This window comes from Syzygium oleosum, unplaced genomic scaffold, assembly GCF_021117445.2.
Source record: "Syzygium oleosum isolate NSW1041296 unplaced genomic scaffold, Sole_v2.1 Sole_v2.27, whole genome shotgun sequence".
NCBI classification, from domain to species: domain Eukaryota; kingdom Viridiplantae; phylum Streptophyta; class Magnoliopsida; order Myrtales; family Myrtaceae; genus Syzygium; species Syzygium oleosum.
In genome coordinates this window covers 4,047,116-4,066,301 of record NW_026607511.1, presented here as the reverse complement: position 1 = coordinate 4,066,301, position 19,186 = coordinate 4,047,116, and the positions used below count along the sequence as shown (strand labels likewise).

Sequence of the window (19,186 nt, the reverse complement as noted above, 5' to 3'; positions counted from 1 at the left end):
TTTTCCTAATTTCGTAGCATCCTCATCACTTTTTTGAGGCCACGGGAGAAGACAAGGGAAACCTCAGCCACATAGATGTTTGAGAATGGTGGCTGTCATCACTCAATTCAAATTTCTGAGAATGGTGGCTGTCATCATTCAGTTCGAATGTCTGAGAATGGTAGCTATCATCACTCGGTTCAACATCTGTTTCTTCTTCTATTTCGTTAACTCAAGCAGGAGCCAACACATCTTCATCTCTGTCGTCCTCTCCTCCTTCAAATAGCCGTAATAGGAACGGCAAGTAACTGTCGTCTTCGCCAAATGGTTCTGACATCGACGGACACACCAGCTACTCAGACACCACTATGTCGTAGCACGATCCACATGCACACGAGAACAAATCCATCTCTGCTCGGATCAAAATGCTGATAAACAACAAATACCAGTATAGTCATGTTTAGTTTCAATTCCATTATAGAATCCCAATAAGCCTTCATGCTCGGGTTCGATGTCCCGGACAATGGCATCGGCTGTTGGAGTGAAATTGAATATCACTTGAATGATAATGTCATTAATTGGGTTTTGGACGGAATACATCACCGCTAGCTATGGTGAATGATGCGCGAGCTTCACTTGCTCCGATAGAGGAATTGCCTAATATTTGTGCTTTTTGGTTCCTTTTGTGGGTGACAAAGTCAAAATCTAAAGGCGACTTAATTTAGACAAGAGCAATGAAGTCTACATGCACCAAAGCAAACGAGACAGAGGCACTACATATAAATTATCTCAAAACTTAATCTAGCTTTAAATTAATCAGCCAACATGCACTTGTATCAAGATAGAGCTGTATTCTGAGGAACATGCAGGTGTCTATAACCTCCCTGGTTGTAATTCAACTACACCATAATGGCACTTGGGAGGCCTCAGGAAGAAAGATGAGAAAGGAAGGTGATGACGAGCTTAGGACTCACAGAAATGAACGTTTATTATTCGAAAGGTTAGACAAACTTTCCATCATCTATTGCCATATTCTAGATAGTTCTAATGAATAGACCAGAATGCTGCTAGTGGATCTATAGATAAATTGGCCTTTGTCTGCAGGGGCCATTTGGTAATCCAAATTCCACAACAAGAAAAAGGAAGAAGAGGAAAAGATATAAAAATGAAAATGAACTCATCTTCCATACAATGAAACCTTAAGATCCAAATAGAGACCCAAATAGAGACCACAATATACTGATCATACACCTCCCTCGGTTGCGCTGCTCCGTCGCAATTACAGTTCTCTGGTCGAGGACCTCCAGTTGGTCCATTTGCCGGACAATTATACCAAAATCACTAAATCAACGGTATTTAAGCAGATATACCCTAAGCCAAAAGTCATTTCCCAAAAACTCAAGTTCAAGCAAATGTAAAGGGTCCAAACTTCATTGACGACTATAGGGGTGACTCTTCACATGCTTCACAATATCGAATGCACATTCTGTGCACGTACCGTGCACTTACTGTGCACTTTTTCTAAAAGAACTTATGGTTAAAGAACTCCTCAAGGTGTATATGCTCAAAGCAAATACCGTTAATTTAGTGATTTTGGTGTAATTATTTGCAAAATACCTTTGAAGTTAAAAAAGAAAAAGAAAGACAAATCATGGTGTAGTTATTTCTCACTCAGGTACTCACTCATTTTCATTTTTTTTTTCCTAATTTTGTAGCATCCTTATCACTTTTTTGAGGCCGCGGGAGAAGACAGGGGAAACCTCAGTCGCGTAGATGTTTGAGAATGGTGGCTGCCATCACTCGGTTCAAATGTCTGAGAATGGTGTCTGTCATCACTCGGTTCAACGTTCGTTTCTTCTTCTATTTCGTTGACTCGAGCAGGAGCCAACACAACTTCATCTTCGTCGTCCTCTCCTCCTTCAAATAGCCGTAATAGGAACGGCAAGTAACTGTCGTCTTCGCCAAATGGCTCTGACATCAACGGACACACCAGCTGCTCAGACACCACTGTGTGGTAGCACGATCCACATGCACACGAGAACAAATCCATCTCTGCTCGGATCAAAATGCTGATAAACAACAAATACCAGTATAGTCATGTTTAGTTTCAATTCCAATATAGAATCCCAATAAGCCTTCATGCTCGGGTTCGATGTCCCGGACAATGGCATCGGCTGTTGGAGTGAAATTGAATATCACTTGAATGATAATGTCATTAATTGGGTTTTGGACGGAATACATCACCGCTAGCTATGGTGAATGATGCGCGAGCTTCACTTGCTCCGATAGAGGAATTGCCTGATATTTGTGCTTTTTGGTTCCTTTTGTGGGTGACAAAGTCAAAATCTAAAGGCGACTTAATTTAGACAAGAGCAATGAAGTCTACATGCACCAAAGCAAACGAGACAGAGGCACTACATATAAATTATCTCAAAACTTAATCTAGCTTTAAATTAATCAGCCAACATGCACTTGTATCAAGATAGAGCTATATTCTGAGGAACATGCAGGTGTCTATAACCTCCCTGGTTGTAATTCAACTACACCATAATGGCACTTGGGAGGCCTCAGGAAGAAAGATGAGAAAGGAAGGTGATGACGAGCTTAGGACTCACAGAAATGAACGTTTATTATTCGAAAGGTTAGACAAACTTTCCATCATCTATTGCCATATTCTAGATAGTTCTAATGAATAGACCAGAATGCTGCTAGTGGATCTATAGATAAATTGGCCTTTGTCTGCAGGGGCCATTTGGTAATCCAAATTCCACAACAAGAAAAAGGAAGAAGAGGAAAAGATATAAAAATGAAAATGAACTCATCTTCCATACAATGAAACCTTAAGATCCAAATAGAGACCACAATATACTGATCATACACCTCCCTCGGTCGCGCTGCTCCGTCGCAATTACAGTTCTTTGGCTGAGGACCTCCAGTTGGTCCATTTGCCGAATAATTGTGTTATCCCCTCCAGGGACCTTCCCTTAGTCTTAGGCATGAGAAAGTATAGGAAGACCCACGCCAAGATGCCATTCCCATAAATAAGAAGGCAGCCCCGCCCAGTTTAATTGCTCTATACAAAATCATAAACTTCATTGATATTAAGCCACTCACCACCTGGCCCACGGCGACACTAATTGCGCACCCCTGTGCCCGCAACCTTATAGGGAAGACCTCCGAGCTATATACTAATGCGATTGGCCCCATCCCAACGGAGAAGAAGGCCACATAGCACAGCAAGGAGAGGATGCATATGTCCATCGCCCACTTAACCTCCCCGTGGCTGTCGATGACGGTGAGGCACACACCGAGGGAGGCAAGCGACAAAATCATTACGCCTAGGCTGCTTAGCAACAATTGTCGCCGCCTGACCTGGTCAAGGAGGATGGTGGCGACGAGGGTGAACATTGTCTTCATAAAATCGACTGCCATGGCTATGAGGATTATTCTGGAAGGGGCGATAATGTCAGCTTTCTCGAAGATGCGAGGGCTGTAGAGGAGGATGGTGTCAATCCCAGAAGTTTGATGGAAGAGGTAGATCCCAACAGCGCACGCTAGCATGTGTAAGACGGACTAGGTCCAGTGGAGGAGTTCCCGCCACATGCCCTCCCCAGTGCTCTGGCTGGTGACCTCGACAACATCGCCGTTGCTCTCTTCAGGGATGCCGGCAGCCTCCTTGATCTCGGCGAGCAGAAGTGTGGCCTCCTCCTCAGAGTTGGAGATCTGAGTGAGGGTGCGCTTCGCGTCGCCTGGGCGGCCTTGCATGACGAGCCAGCAGGGAGATTCTGGCATGGTGAAAACCCCCATAACGAGCAGGCCCAAGGTGATTCCTCCCACATAGAGCAGGACATGCCACCTGATGTCGGAGCGTAACCTGAAGAAGAAATAGTGGGAGATGTACCCGAGAAGGGTGCCCATGTTGATGAATAACTAAACCACTAAAACACGTATAAAAAAATCAATCACCTTCCTTTAACTTCAATTTTCTAACCTTAGTTTTTCATCCAACAAAAATTGTTGATAAATTAAAAATAAAAAAATAAAAATATGCTACCAAATTAGGAAAAAAAAAGGAAAAGAAATGAGTACCTCCGGGAAGGAGGTGAGCAAGCTGCGGTAGAGAGCAGGAGAGATCTCGACGATGTAGACAGAAGCGATAATGAGGGCATAGCCGACACCAATATTGGTGATGAGGCGGCCCAACATTAGGAATTATAAGTTGGGCACAATGCCCATGAGGAGGGCCTGGGAAAGAAAGGAATGGAGAGGGCTCAGGCAGGGCGGGCCGGATCAAACCAACCCGATTCTTTCTCTCTCTTTTTTTGAAATTTTTAATTATATATATTTTTATTTTTTATAAAGAAAAATATGTTCAAATAGACCCTATTAATGCAAATGCAGCTAATACCTATATGACATGCAATTTAATAAAAATATTTTTTTGGGGGGTTAAAACTTAATCTCTAATTTTCTATGCAATTAAACCCTAAATGACTAGGCAAAATTTAGGTATCAACACCGTACACTTTTTTTAGAAGGACTTATGGTTAAAGGATTCCTCAAGGTGTACATGCTCAAAGCAAATACACTTAATTTAGTGATTTTGGTATAGTTATTTGCAAAATATCTTTAAAGTCACAAAGGAAAAGAAAGACAAATCAATATTTGGTGATTTGCATGCGCCATGTCATGTGGTGATGTGACGTGCATTAATATGAGTTGGCACAATTGAATATTGACACACGTCTTGATTAGGAAAAAATTAAAAATACAGATTTTCTCTCTTCGTCTCCATCATAGCCACCGTCTCTTCGGCCACCGGAGAATCCACCGCCCAACTCAACCATGTCCTCCATCTCCATCCACCGCTCAAGGGTGCTGTGACCTCCATTTTGGACACCTACCTGCCCACCATTGTGGTGTCCCCCTTCCATCGTCCTCCTTCAATTTCTCTCTGGCGCAGCCACGACAAACCTGGAACCATGGAGCCATGCCCACGATAGACCTTGAAGCCATGGCCACATCCAGATCTGGAATTGTGCGGAGCCATGGACGAGACAGACCCTGGAGCCATGGCCATGACAGACCTTGGAACATGATCGCGTTTGGGTTAGATTAAGCAAGAAGATGGGAACTTTCATATTTGGAACCGTGGAGACCTTGGAGCCATGGCCACGATCTGCAACTCCGACCACAAAGACGACGAGAACGGTTCAACACCCGGCAGTGGTCACCGTAGATACGGTGCCGGCAACTCCGCCGTGGCCGCAACAGACCTTGCAACTATGGTTGTGACAGAACTTGGAGAATGATCTCGTCCGAGTCAAATTTGGAGGCACCGCCATGGACGAGCAAGGACGACGGGGACTTTCAGATCTGGAACCACGGAGCCATGGCCTCGTCCAATTCTAAAACCACGTAGAGCCATGGCCACAATCTAGAATTCCGACCACAAAAACGACAGAGATAGTTTAACGCCTTGCAGTGGTCACCTTAGACACAGCGCCGGCAACTCCACTGGTGGTGACGGCGGAGGGATGGTGGCCACGTAGATGGAGAAGGAAGTGTAAATGGAGGAGAAAAAGTGAGGTGGGAGGAAATTTTTTATTTTGTTCATCTAAATCCATGTCAATATATACGTGTCTATACGTGATTGGCTCGAAGTGGAAAAATGCATTCCATGTTAGCAATTGACTTGGCGTTTGCGAATCATTGAATATTTCCTAAAAAAATGGGAGTATCTAAGTCAAAAGTGAGGTGGAAAAAGCCAGACCCACCCGTTAAGCCAAAGTACAGAGATTATTAGTGTCCTTTTCCAAAATAAAAATCAGTAAGTCATTTAAGTAGCTTTCTTTAGAGAATGTTTGAAGCTAGAGTTGATGAAGTCTAGCATTTGCCATTAGCCCATTTGCATTAGTTTAAAAGTGGGAAAATGACATAAATGGTCATTGAATTTTGGCCTAATGTATAATGTGATTCTGAACTTTTAATTTATTCAATGTAGTATCGGAATTGTTGCGTAATGTGCAACGCGATCTTTAAATTTTTTATACACGTTCAACTTAGTTTCTAAATTACATGAACGTGTTGAATGTTGCCCTTGAACTTGAATTAATGGAAGGACAACATTGAATATTTTCATATAGTTCGAGGACCAAGTTCAACGTGTACCAAAAGTCCTAAGACTACATTGAACAAATAAAAATTCAAGGATCACATTACATATTTGACAAAAATTCAAATGCCATAATGACCAAATTTAAAGTTCACGGACCACATTACACATTAGGCTACAATTCATGACAATTTGTGTCATTATCTTATTAAAAGCCGACCTTTGGCATTCCTTTTCAAAATTTTAATTAAAAAAGCTGATAAAAAAATATTAAAAACATTATGAAAAATAACTTATGCGAAACTGCAAAATCAATACTGGTATATTTTGAAAGGTTTCTAATTTTGTTACTTGGCAAAGCTGGCGCCTGTTTGCTGTATTCTTTTAAAAAAGCAAATAGGAAAAGGTACAAATTATTTTTGATAGAATTGATTTTAACAAAACAATGGACCGCTTGACGTGTGTTCTGTTTAAGCCGTTCAAAGTGCACGACCAAACCAGCAGACCCATCAAAACTTTGATTTGGTACATTTTCCCCGAGCAATGCGACGAATCTGCAACTAGAGGCGGCTTATTAGACCTAAGTCCGGGCGACAAAGGAAGAGATGTGATCCAAACATTATATATATGGGAATGAATGGTGCACATCAAGCGGTTTGAAAAGTCGATGCTCCAAAGTTAGCCCAAGAAATTCCCATTCACAAGGACAGTCACGATTAATGAAGAAATATTCAATCTAGTCGCTGAATTTTCAACTTGTTCAATCTAGTCAATTTAACTTATCATAACAAAGTTAAATCGGTTACTCGATATTATGTAATTATACTGTTATCCAGATTTTAGAATATCTTTTCATTTCAATCCATTTCCTGAATCAACGAAAAATATGCTATCTTTTTATTACTATCTTACCTTTTTGGTTGTTATAAATATTACGATAGTTTTATTTAAGTATATTGTAAATTATGATCTCAATATCCGTACGAGTAAAACTTCATTTAGAGTCATATTAGGTTGACATTGCTTCAATTTTTCTTTGAAAATTGGGATGTAGGTTTTTCGTGGGCAGTGATTATTTTTTTCACACACCAATCTTTTCTCAAATTTTTCTTCAGCCCGGACAAATTTCTTTTACTCTTTTCCCCAACTCTTCTTTGTATTCCTTTTCCCTCTCCTACATTTTTCCAAAAAAAGAAACCTTGTAAAGTATTTTTCGACCAAAAATAAATAAATAAATAAAGTATTCAAGTTTTGTCCTTCCTTTTCTATTGCTGGAAACTGATATTTTGCGTGGGCCGGCAATTTATAATAGGAATTAACAGTCTTATACAAGATTACACGGCAAACCCGAAAGCAATACGAATTTAATTTACACAAGGTTTCTTTTTTTGGTCATAATATACTTAAGGTTGAATAATAAATAAAAAATACACTGTTTTTCAACAAAGCAATTTGACATGATTATAAAACCTAATAATGATACGTGAACAATTACGAGTGCTCATTTTAATTCACTCTTAAAGTGGATCATAGATTCACCACGGGCTGACACGTGTCTTCAAACTCTATTTTCATTTATTTGAAATACTACCTAAATGATATTAATTACTATCTTGAAATTCTAAGGGTTAATACCATGAAAAATCCTAAACTGGTATACCTATGATAAATTTATCCAAAACTAATTTTTTGACCACAAAAAACCTTAAACTGGTACACTTATAACAAATTTATCCTCCGTTAGTTCGTGGCAATTGACCGATGCACAAGTTTGAGATTTTACTCTTCGTTTGTCACGTGTGTACTAGTTTGCGATTTTTTTGCATTAATCCAATTTAAACGGAGGGTAAATTTGTCATAAATGTACCAGTTTGGAATTTTTGGTAGTTAAAAAATTAATTTGCGGTAAATTTATCACAGATGTACTAGTTTATGGTTTTTGGTGATTAAAAAATTAGTTTATGGTAAATTTGTCACATGTGTACCAGTTTGGAGTTTTTGGTGGTCAAAAAATTAGTTTGTAGTAATTTTGTCGCAGATGTACTAGTTTAGGATTTTTCGTGGTATTAACCAAATTCTAAAACAAGATTTTATGAAAAACCAAAATACCACAGAATGCGTTCGATACGACGACGGATTAACAGCACAGAACCACGTTCCTCCCCCCGCCATATTCAGGACAAACGAATCAAAGCCCGACAAGCAAGTCGCTCGCCGTACACGTGTCGGCATCCCAGCGCTCGGAGCACACGTGGACCAATCAGGCGGCCTAAACTGATCGGATCTCCCAACGCGCTCTCGTCCACGAATTCTGATATCGCATCGAACACCCGGCCTCCCGCTCCCGAGCTCGCCGCCACGTGGCGCTCCCTCCGTGACTCCTTTTATTTGACCAAACTAAAAATAAATAAAAAAACATTTTTTATTGGCACTACTCGTTGAGTGCTTTGGTTCACAAGCAGAGAGAGAGAGAGAGAGAGAGAGAGAAAGAAAGAAGAAGAGCTCCGGAACCTCCCAGAAGATCAGTTTTAACCATCGTCGAGCTCGAATTCTAGGGTTTCTAGTGCTGAATCGAGCTTCGTGCCGGTGGGATTTTCGCCGGCTCGGCGGCGTCGGATCCCTCGTTTCGGCGGAGGGACTGGAGCTTTGAGGTGAGCTTTCGGTTTCAGATCTGTGTTCGATGAGGTTTTTGGGTATTTGGAGGTTCGAGGAGCTGTGGGGGAAGAAGGAGGAGGTGGAGAGAAGGGCTGTTTGAGCTGAAGTAGTTCGTGCTTCGAGCTGTGTTCGCGTGCGCCTGTTCCGGTTTGGGAGTTTGGTGGATGTTGAGGATTGGAAAAGGTCTCGATTTAGCTGAAAACTCGGCGGAAGCAGGATTAGGGGGGGAGTATAGCTAGAATTAGAAGCGGAAAAAGCTGGCCTTGCGTGATTGAGCTGATCGGCTACGTTGTTTGGGCGCTACTTGTGCTCGCGGATTTTGGTCCTGTTTTGTCTGCAAAGTAGAAAAAAGGCTATGGTTTTGTCAGGGAGGATTTTGGTAGATGGTTAGGTGCAGTGGAGGCGTCGATTTTTTGTATTGGAATTTGAATGAGTTTGTGATAGTAAAAACCGAGCTGAAGTTCAGCTCAAGAAGAATTTTTTTTGATGGTGGAGTGGAGCTGGAGGATGTTGACAAATGAAGAATGAACCTTCTTGCTGTGTGACATTATGTTTGAGTTTTTTTATGAGGAACGATGTCGCTGCAGTTTGCTTTGGTGATTGAGTGAGGATATGCTCAATTTTTGTCTGATGTGACTAACTGGAATTGTTAAGTGGAGTTTTTCTGCTTTAAACAGAGTCCAACTTGATTACATGTAATTTTTGTTGTATAGTGAAAATAGAATTTACGTTTAGATGGTTTTGTCTGCATATTTCCTGTGTACTTTAATTGTACTAAATCTTATCAATACAATTATAATACTTTGAAAACTAGCTGAAAGTCGTTACCCTTACTTCTTTATTTGATTTTCATCTTCTGCGAGTTCTTATACTGTGTGCAGAGCTTGAAGGTGGGATTCTTCATGCGCTGTTTCTTTTAGCTTTAATATACTGATAGGCACCTATGCATTTTTTTAATTTTTGACTGGCGGTTGCTTGTCATTGATAGCTCTAATTAATGATTAGGCAAATCAAACAATTGTTATGTGCTAGGAACCCGGGAAAGATGTAATTTCTGCGTAGTGCTGCAATGGCTTCAACTTGTGTGCTTGTGCGACGATTACTTATTTGATAGGAATTTAGCTGGGTAATTGAATTAAAATCCTGCCTTGATATATCTGCCTGGCACCGTTTCTTTTAGTTGCCCTTATACACCATTTTTAATGGTCGATTTTGTTTGCAGAAAAGTGCGTGCGGAGAGAGGAATTTGGCCAAAAAATATGAAATTGGATCGTCCAGCTAAATTTGTATTCGGTGGCGGGTAAAAGATCTCAAAGGAATGTCAGACTTGTGCATCTATGAGGTGGGAATTCAGTATTTTTAGTTGAACATTCATGATTTATGTGATTACTTATGCATTTGATACATGGACCATTGTGATCTTTGGATGATTGAGAAATAGACGAGGTCAGTGGGAGTAACATTATCCTGCTCGAGCTACAAATTAGCTTTGTGTCTTGACTGTTATGGCCACTGGTCAGTTTGGTGACTACAAGCTAATGCACAGATATTTAAAATATGACCACGAAGTTAAAGAAGCCAATGCTAACCCGATGTAACTTAGCTGTTACTCAAATTTTTCAACCAATTTAGCATTTACACATTTGATTTGGCCTCATTAGGATTGATGAGTTTTTCGTAAAATTGTTAAACCATCCATCAGTCCAGACCAGAGTGTAGCCATGTTAGATAGATTGTAGTCGTACTAATAGATAAAGAAAGAATAGCCACTTTAGAGTATTTGACTCTAGCAAATACTAGCAAGTATCTTTCGTTATTGGCCTGCCTCTTCCAATGCAGTCTTATTTAGGCTGGATTCTCATCATTACTGCACTTAATAAGGCTTCTGAGGCATCTTATTCCATTTTGCCAATTGACTATGGGAGATTAGAAAATTTGAAGTTATATATTCAGCTAATTTTAAATGTTTTAATAAAGCTAACATTGCCACTATAACTATTATGCCTTTATGCCACATTATACTTTTGTAGTATGTTATTGTTGGTCATTGTTTGACATTCTCTTTTCATTATCCTACAAATGTTGTCCTTTCAATTTCATGTTGAATTTCTATGGTAGAAAGAAACATTGATTTGTCTGCCCCCTTTTATGAGTCATTCAGCTTGAGGTCCTCTCTCATTTATGAGTGGATGTGCGAGAAATTTTTATTTATCCGAAAGAAAGAAGCACAAGCCCCAGTCATGATAAAAGATTCACTGAATACCACACCTAGTACACTGTTGCACATGAAAAACACTAGCTATTTATTATGTAATTTATTGGAATACATTAGTTGAAATCTAACATTGTGGACAATCTTTGTACAAACAGTATCCTGAGAGAACAATAGATCAGGCAACTTCTCTTCTGAGCCATGTCGGCGAATGTTATCGATATGCCCTTGTCGCGTTATTTCTGAAGCATGATAATCAGGACCTCCTGTCAATGATGAAGACTAGTTAAGGGATAGAGATCTCCCTAATAGTTTATGTAGCAATACCAATAGAAATAAGGATCCTTACAGCAAAGATTTTAAAAAATGGGACCACATTCGCCTTTTCTAACAGATCCATCTTAAAATCAAAGTCATTTTTGAGTCATGGACCATTTTTATGTTGAGTTTATGCAAGATGCCTAATCTTCTCTTCTAGGTGTAAAAGTTTTCCGACTTGAGAGTGATGAGATTCACATATGTCTTTTCTCCTCGATAAAGGCAATTTGGAGTTATTTAGCAACTGTCCCCGTAATCTACTTAATCTTGCACTCGGTATCTTAGCCTATGCTCTCCGTCCTTAACTTTTTCAGATTGATGGTGATTAAAATATTTTGGACACCCCACTGGAAAGAAACTTGTGGACGAAAAATGCGCAAATTTTTTTTGTTCTTTCTAACTAGGCTAGAAGAAAGAAAGAGAGACTGCCTATCTTGGAGCACCATGCTATTACAGAACTCTTTCACTGCCAAAACTTTGTCCTCAGAGAGCTCTGACCTGGCTGCGATAGCATGACATAAAAGGGGAAATCTATCCATTTTAGCTTGAACATCCATGACTTTCATTAAAAATAAGACAGGCAATATGCCACTTATAATGTACCTAGAAAAGCAACAGCATGCGGCAGCACGTCAGAGAACCTGTACCTTATCTGCCATCCATTTTCCACATTGGATTTGTAGGACTGGGTTGCCATATACTACTAAATAGAGGCTTGACATCTAATTGCTGTTCAGAAGGAACGTATGTTGCATCATAGACGTTGAATAATTCAAATAACAGATGAGTTTTTTGCCGACGCGAAGGTATATGTGTTTGAGTATGTTACTTAAACTTTCATGGTAGTCTGGCAATGATAATCGTTTGATAACCATAAGGATAAACCAAAAAAACATATTTCACGATTATCTTGCTACGTCAGTTTTGCTTCTAGTGCCTTTCTGGATGTTCTGGTTTTGCACTACGGTTACCTCAGATGTTTAAATCTTGAATTGATTCATCAGTTTTCATTTAAATGTAAAGACACTCAGATTTGCAGGCTTATCTTATTTATTTCTTACGTTCTTAAGTAGTCATTGTGATTCATGACTTTGTTAGCTGGCTTTGTTTATACGAAACAAGAAATGGCAGCAAGACAAATTCATGTACTCATAACATCTAACCATAGCTTCTTACTGGATGCATGACTTTTAACTCCAAATGCTCTCTCTCCTTGAGGTTGAGGATGTGATTTTGTGAGTTAAGATATTCAACTTCACTATATTCTCTTGAAATAGCAACACTGTTTTCTCTAATTTTGTCTGTCCAGTATGAATTTTCTGGCAACTGGATTTGGTCTTAGCTAATTATTATCATGAATACAGCTTCAAGACAATGTGTGGGATGAATTTGGTGAGAGTGATGACCATATAGTACCCCATCCTGCTGATGAAGCCAAGGATCAGTGTCTAGTTCAGAGTGATAGCCGCAAGAAACTCCGTCTTCAAGTAACTGGGATCACTAGTAATGCTGACAGCGGGGCTAACTCTGTTGTTTTGGGAAGGAAAGAAACAAATCCAGAGACTCTGACCAAGAAGGAGAAAATGCTGGAAAAGGATGCATGGTCTCACACACCTGATGGCATGTTTCCTGCTTCATGTGATAACCTGTCTTCAAAAGAAGTTAGAAATGTGGCATCTGATGATTCAAGAATGTCTGCACACTGTTTCAAAGGCAGCGCCGATGGTGTTTTTTGTGCTGATGATCATGTTATTGATGAGAGATGTGCAGCAGTCGACAATAACATGTACAGTTATTCTCTCAACCATATTTCTCCAACAGAGACTAATCTCAACTTTTTCAATCATGAAGACAAAGAAAGCAATGATCTATACTACGGATGGCCTGATATAGGGAATTTTGAAGATGTTGACAAAATGTTCAGGTAAACGTTGAACCTAGTGGTACTTTCTCACAATGTTTACAATTACTCTTTGAGCATCTATCCTGACATCAGTTCTTTCAGGAGCTGTGATTCCACATTTGGAGTTGGAAGTCTGAGTAACGATGATGATTTGGGCTGGTTCTCAATCTCTGAGGCTATTGAAGGATCTGAAGATGCTATAAAATCCGAGTTCGAATTTTCATGCTCAGATTCGAAAGTAGTTAACAGAGCATCAGAAACTCGTGGGAATTCTTTGCCACATGGCTATGCCCTTTCACACAATGATACCAAGAAGAAAAGTGCAACCATGTGTGACAATTTAAGCATGCAGGTTAACGGTTCCGGTGAAACTGGTGCTCTTGGTCACACATCATCTATGAATGGGTCAGGTGCACAATCTGAAAGTAAGGAAGACTCGATGAGTGAAAAAGAGGTTGTAAAATTCTACGGGTTTTTACTTATTATCAATATGATTTTTATTGGTGAGGTTACTCCATATATCTATGTTTGAATGTGTTCCATGGTTAGTTAGTTTACTACAGTTGAAATTCAGGGTGCACCTAGCTGCATGGCTATGCTGTGCTGATACTTGAGATTAGGGTTTCTAAAATATGACATGAACTGAACTTTGAGAGAGACAGCAGATCATCACCTTCTCACTTGTAGCCCATGTATTCATCACGCCGCTGCTTTTTTTGACAGAACTCTGTGCGCGCTAGTGCATTTAATTTTTCAATTTTTCCAGTTTCACTTGATTCTTGCATGAGTGAAATGGTTATGATTGTCTAATAATGATCAAATATCAAAACCCTTACTAGGATTCTTCTCGGAGCTTCCTTCTGTCCTTCCCATTGGTTTATAAGCTTGTGTCAGGTTCCAACTTTTGGGGTGACCAGCACTAGAATGTTCATTGTCACCCAAGTTTCTCTCTCTTATTTGAACAGTGCAACTAAAACTTGCCATTTTTTGTCTGCCTTTTTACTATGTTCTTGCTTTGTCTCAAATGCACAGAAATCTGTCAGTGTGTTTTTTACTTTTTTTATTCGTGGTTTTTATAAATGATATGTATTATGACTTTGCGCCTTGTTTTTTCTGCGGCACACACCTACACATAGTAGGATATGTAGAAATTACACTAACTTGAGGTTTTTCTTAAGTATTGAGCCAAAGAAGAACAAATGTTTATTTTAGAATAAAGCCTTGTGTGTTGCTAAGCATTAGATACTGCTCTAGTGAAGCAGTTTGTGATTAACAACCTCATTTTATTTGAAGAAATTTTACACAAGCCTGCTAAAAATGTGAAATTTTTCTTTTTGTTCCTTCAGTATGTATCTTTGGCCTTTATGATTACATTACCTTGTAAATTCGAATACAATGTTTCCTTGGAATTTGGGCATTGTACAATTGTTGGTCTTGCACTTATACTTTATTGCTGGTCTTTACAAAAATGTTCTTATTTAAATTCTCTGTTACGTGACAGATGAATAAGCACAAAAAGCAGTCAAACCTTCAAAAGCAATCAGAATTAAAAAGGAAAGACAGATACCTAGAAAATGGTGGTTCTTTCGGACATCATAGTCTCCTAGATCAATTTCCTCATGTGGAAGTTCCCTTTTCTGACTCATCCAACCAGGTTGATTCTCCTCACATTTCGTAACATTTGACAATAGATTAGGATCTAATTCTTTGATACATCTGCAGATGCATAATGAATACATGCACTCGGGCTACTTTCATCATGTTAACCAAGTCTCAGGATGCTCAACTTTATCTAGTGTAAAGTCTGATGACCAGCTATCTCCTACTCCAAAGGAATCTTCTTATTCGTCAAATCAGGTGCATTCCATTGAAAGTTCCAATTATTGTAATTTTGGGCCTCAATTTATGGCAATGATGACATTGATAGGAGAGGAAAGCATATGACTGCCGAATTTTACAGGTCTCTTTGGCTAGGAACTTTAATCCCGCGGATGTGACAAGTCCAAATGCATCAATCTGTGACCCAGATGCTGTTCTGAAAAGTCTGCATCCAAATGAAAATGGAATAGAAAGTCACAGTAATGGTGAAGTCAGCCTAGCTGTACCAGCAGATATGGACTCTTCCCTGGTGCAAGAAAGCTCTTGCATGAGCTCTGCATTGGATGAAATTTCATTAGAAGCAGCCAGCTTTCGTCAACTTCAACGAGTCATGGAGCAGGTGATATGCTCCGCTAGTCTCAATTTCAATCTTTCTGGGGTCCAGTTATTACTTTAGACACCACATCTAAGAAATCTGCATTGATGCATGTTGTGTTCACAAACCTTTTTGTGCACTTGCTTGTATTGTATGATGAAAGAGGAAATGAGTGTTGCTTTCCTATTAGAATTTGGGCAGATCATAGGGGAACAACTGGTATATTGAAAGAGCATAATTGGAATACATTTTTATCTTGAATCTTCTTGCCAAGGAGAAAAAATTGTCTGGTGGCTTGATGCTGACTCAATAATGCTAGGGAACGACCACTTAAGCAGATCCAGGGCAGCCTTTCCAGTTGATTGTGTCTTGGGGTTCTCCTTTTAGTACATTATTAATGACACAATTTATTGTCACAGCATTATTCATTTGACTTGTAAACTGGCCTTCTTCTTCAAGACGAGTGAGAGGCTTTGCTATTTTATATTTTTGGACTCTCTATGATTATTATTGCGTGTTTCTTCTAGTTTACAATGAGTCGAACAAATAAGCACAATCTTCCAGTCAGTAGATAAAGCAGATCCAAGTGAGAGGATGTAGAATCTAAAAGGATAAGTTTTCTATATATTGGATGGATCGGTGACTTTCAATTTGGCTTACGTGTAGCTTGAAACTATCCATTGATGGGCCTCAACTATGGTACTTTTTGCTTGTTGTCTTAGTGTAGATCACATGTTATATTCTTCCTGTGCATTGAGCATTGAATACTGATTCACAAAACTGAAACTCTGTCCCCACTTTTACGGATATGATTCTTTCTTTGTCTGAGGTTCTATTCTTTTGATTCATTTCATAGAGTTTGCTTCTTCTTTTATTTCCTTCTTCCTGAGGGATGACTGCTTCTAGTACCATTCTTAAGTTATAGCCAATAGAAGGTCTACTGACTGTATCATTCTAGTCATTTTGAACTTGTGGATGTTCCAACCCTATAGAGAAGCTTAATTTTGTTACTATTTCTGCACAAAGTATTGATATAAAGGAGAGTAATCACGGTAAAATAAGTTGTATTCCAATGTTCCGTTACCACTCCAGCTATGCGAAGTGTTATCATTCTATCGTGGCATATATTTCAATGCTGGCTCTTCAAGATTAGGAGAAAAGGGATCCTGCTAGGTTCTTTGGTCCTTCTCAATGGTCTGACGTGTTCTTTTCTCTGAAAAAGAGCATCTTCAGATTGAACACTTCCTCTGGAAATGGGATATTTCCTGTGATGTTGGAGCAATGTTACATAGGACCATTGGAGGAGTTAGTTGAGGAATATTTGCAATGCACCTAGAAAGTTGGCTTTCATTTTGGTGGATCAGTCTTCCGCGTTTTTCTCCTTATGCTTTTGTGTGTAGAAAGCCATCTTTTTTTGTCAATTGTTTAGAAGGGTCCATATACTGTGGATGAATTTACCTGGGGAAAGTACATGTGTTTCCGGTTGAGGATAGATGAGAGACTCGTTAGGGATGATTTTGTCACATTGGATATATGCCTTTGGATGCTCCATTGATGAGATGTGATCAGAGGAGGGAGATCTGGGTAAGAGGGCTAAGGGAAGGCACAAAAAAAATATGAAACCAGACGATAAGGAAAGATATACAGCACCTAGAACTTACAGAGGGCTTCATGTAGAATTTATTAGCCCAATGTCATGAAAAGATTTATATGGACGACCGAACCTAGAGCGATAAAGGTTAATTAGTGTTGTTGTCCATGTAAGTTCATTTGCTCTTTGTTTTTCATAGCTATAATATACTCTTTGTTTTGTACATGTCTTGACTATTGTTTTCAATATGCAATTTCTTTATGTTGTTAAACCTTCACTTTGATTCATAGACATAGGGTCTCTTTGAATAAACTTTTGCCATTGCACTCTCTGCTTTTGTGGCAGTGCAATTTTTACCGATAACTTATTTCTCTCTCAGTTGGATATCAAGACGAAGCTTTGCATAAGGGATAGTCTGTACCGGTTAGCAAGGAGTGCTGAACAGAGGCATAATGGTGTGATTCCTATCATTGATAGCAAAAATGATGGGGCTCATAGTGGAGTAATGACTGCTGAAGAAACAAACAAGTAAGCATAAACATCACAGCGTCTTTTCTGAGTTTTTCCTTAACATGCTGTTGGCAAGTCTTGATTAGATAGATTAAACACTGATTCTTGTTTGGCACCATACAAAACCTCAGTCAATCCTTTGACAAGACCAATATGCCTGGTTATTAAGCAATGGCATCTGTAAATTGGTCCTTCATTCTACTTGTGCAATTTATTTAGAAAGTTATAATCTCTTATGATGGTCTAATATGTAACTAAACTGGAAAATTCCAACCTCCATAGTAAGTCCGATATCACAAAATGTGAGGAGGTTCAATATACCTTTCTTGGGGGTGAAAGGCTGATGCAAAAACCTATATACAAACTCACATTTCTCTCCTAATATTGTTAAATTCTAGTAGTTTAAGTTCTCTGCTTAACTCCTGTCAAAAACAAGACAATGAAACAATCAAATAGACTATGTGAGTTTCCTTTTACTGCAAAATAGATCATATAGTTGGTGTTCCTTGTTTGATATATGATTGAGAACATTCAGTGCCTATAGTCACGTGAATCGCATGTGGCTGGGAGCTCGTCTGAAGTAGTCGTTGAAACAAGTTTACCCGGTTTGGATTGGACGGAGAAGGAAAGCAGTTCACAGCTACATTGTTTATCCTGCATACAAAACATAGAAAGGAAATGCCAGTAGAAATATTAGAAACCCACATTCTTCAAGAATATCTGATCGATACACTTCATTTTAATTTCAGTATTTAACTTTTTCTAGACTAAAAGGTTTTTTAGCAATACAAAGTTTTTGTTCTTGTTTGCGTTCTTCTTAGATATTAGGTTAGTGTGGTAGACTTAAATTAATTACAAAATAGGAAGAAGTCTAACCGGGTGTCATTTGAGCTTAATGTTATGCTAGAATGAGGAGCTTGCTGCTACAAGTTGAGCTTTCTCATGCTCTTATTTTGAAAAGCATATTGGTTTTCAACAAATCTTTTTTCTCAGGTGTAGTGGGTTTATGGATATGGAAACTGACACTAATCCGATAGATCGTTCTGTGGCGCATTTATTGTTTCACCGACCCTCGGATCCGTCTGTATTGCCAGGTAGCAATGCTTCCTCTTCCAAGTCCCACGTCATGGTAAGCTGTGATTAGCTCCGTATGTTCCAGGCAAATCATTTTTTCTTCTTCATTTATCTTTTCCATTTTGCTCATCTGTTCATTCTCAATCAATAGATTCATAGGTCTGTCACCAGTCCACCTGTAAAGAATGAGAGAGACACTGGACAAGAGGAAGCTGTCGCCGATGCGGAAAATGTGTCCTAGGACTGACGCGGATCATGAAGAGGTTTGGCCATTGTACAACATGTACCTATTTTTGGGTGAATTTCCACACGATCGCTGTATAAACAGTACCTGAGGAATCGGGATCTTACTGCATACCCTCTGGGTGTATGTCATGTCGCTACTTGTTTCCGCCGATGTAATTAAGTAAGCTAGGTTGGTTCCCCTCTTACCTTTCTGAGGTTCGGGCTTCCTCTTTCTCCCATTTGAGAATTTTGGTCTTTTAGCTGCATCTCCAATTCCCTACCATGATTTACTGGATCGTTACCGTGAATGTTTTTGCTCGGTCAATCCCGTTACCATGAAGATGGCCAAATAGCGGGCCACTTATCACCCCCGGTTGCAGTCACGTCTTTCGTATTTCCACGTTCGAAGA

The 19,186-nt window shown here is 39.4% G+C and overlaps 1 protein-coding gene and 1 pseudogene across 1 annotated transcript; one reads left to right on the top strand and one right to left on the bottom strand.

Annotated features, from left to right (window-relative positions):
- Window positions 1-2,851: 2,851 nt before the first annotated feature.
- LOC115691447 (polyol transporter 5-like) lies at window positions 2,852-4,913 on the bottom strand (annotated as a pseudogene).
- Window positions 4,914-8,560: 3,647 nt separating this feature from the next.
- On the top strand, window positions 8,561-18,982 carry LOC115691428 (protein LNK1). Its single transcript, XM_030618050.2, has 10 exons — window positions 8,561-8,745; window positions 9,972-10,091; window positions 12,644-13,203; window positions 13,285-13,636; window positions 14,684-14,836; window positions 14,905-15,039; window positions 15,143-15,400; window positions 17,347-17,495; window positions 18,471-18,606; window positions 18,703-18,982. The coding sequence occupies exons 2-10, from the start codon at window positions 10,068-10,070 to the stop codon at window positions 18,790-18,792; spliced, it is 1,857 nt and encodes a 618-aa protein (XP_030473910.1). The 5' UTR covers window positions 8,561-8,745; window positions 9,972-10,067; the 3' UTR covers window positions 18,793-18,982.
- The last annotated feature ends 204 nt before the right edge of the window (window positions 18,983-19,186 follow it).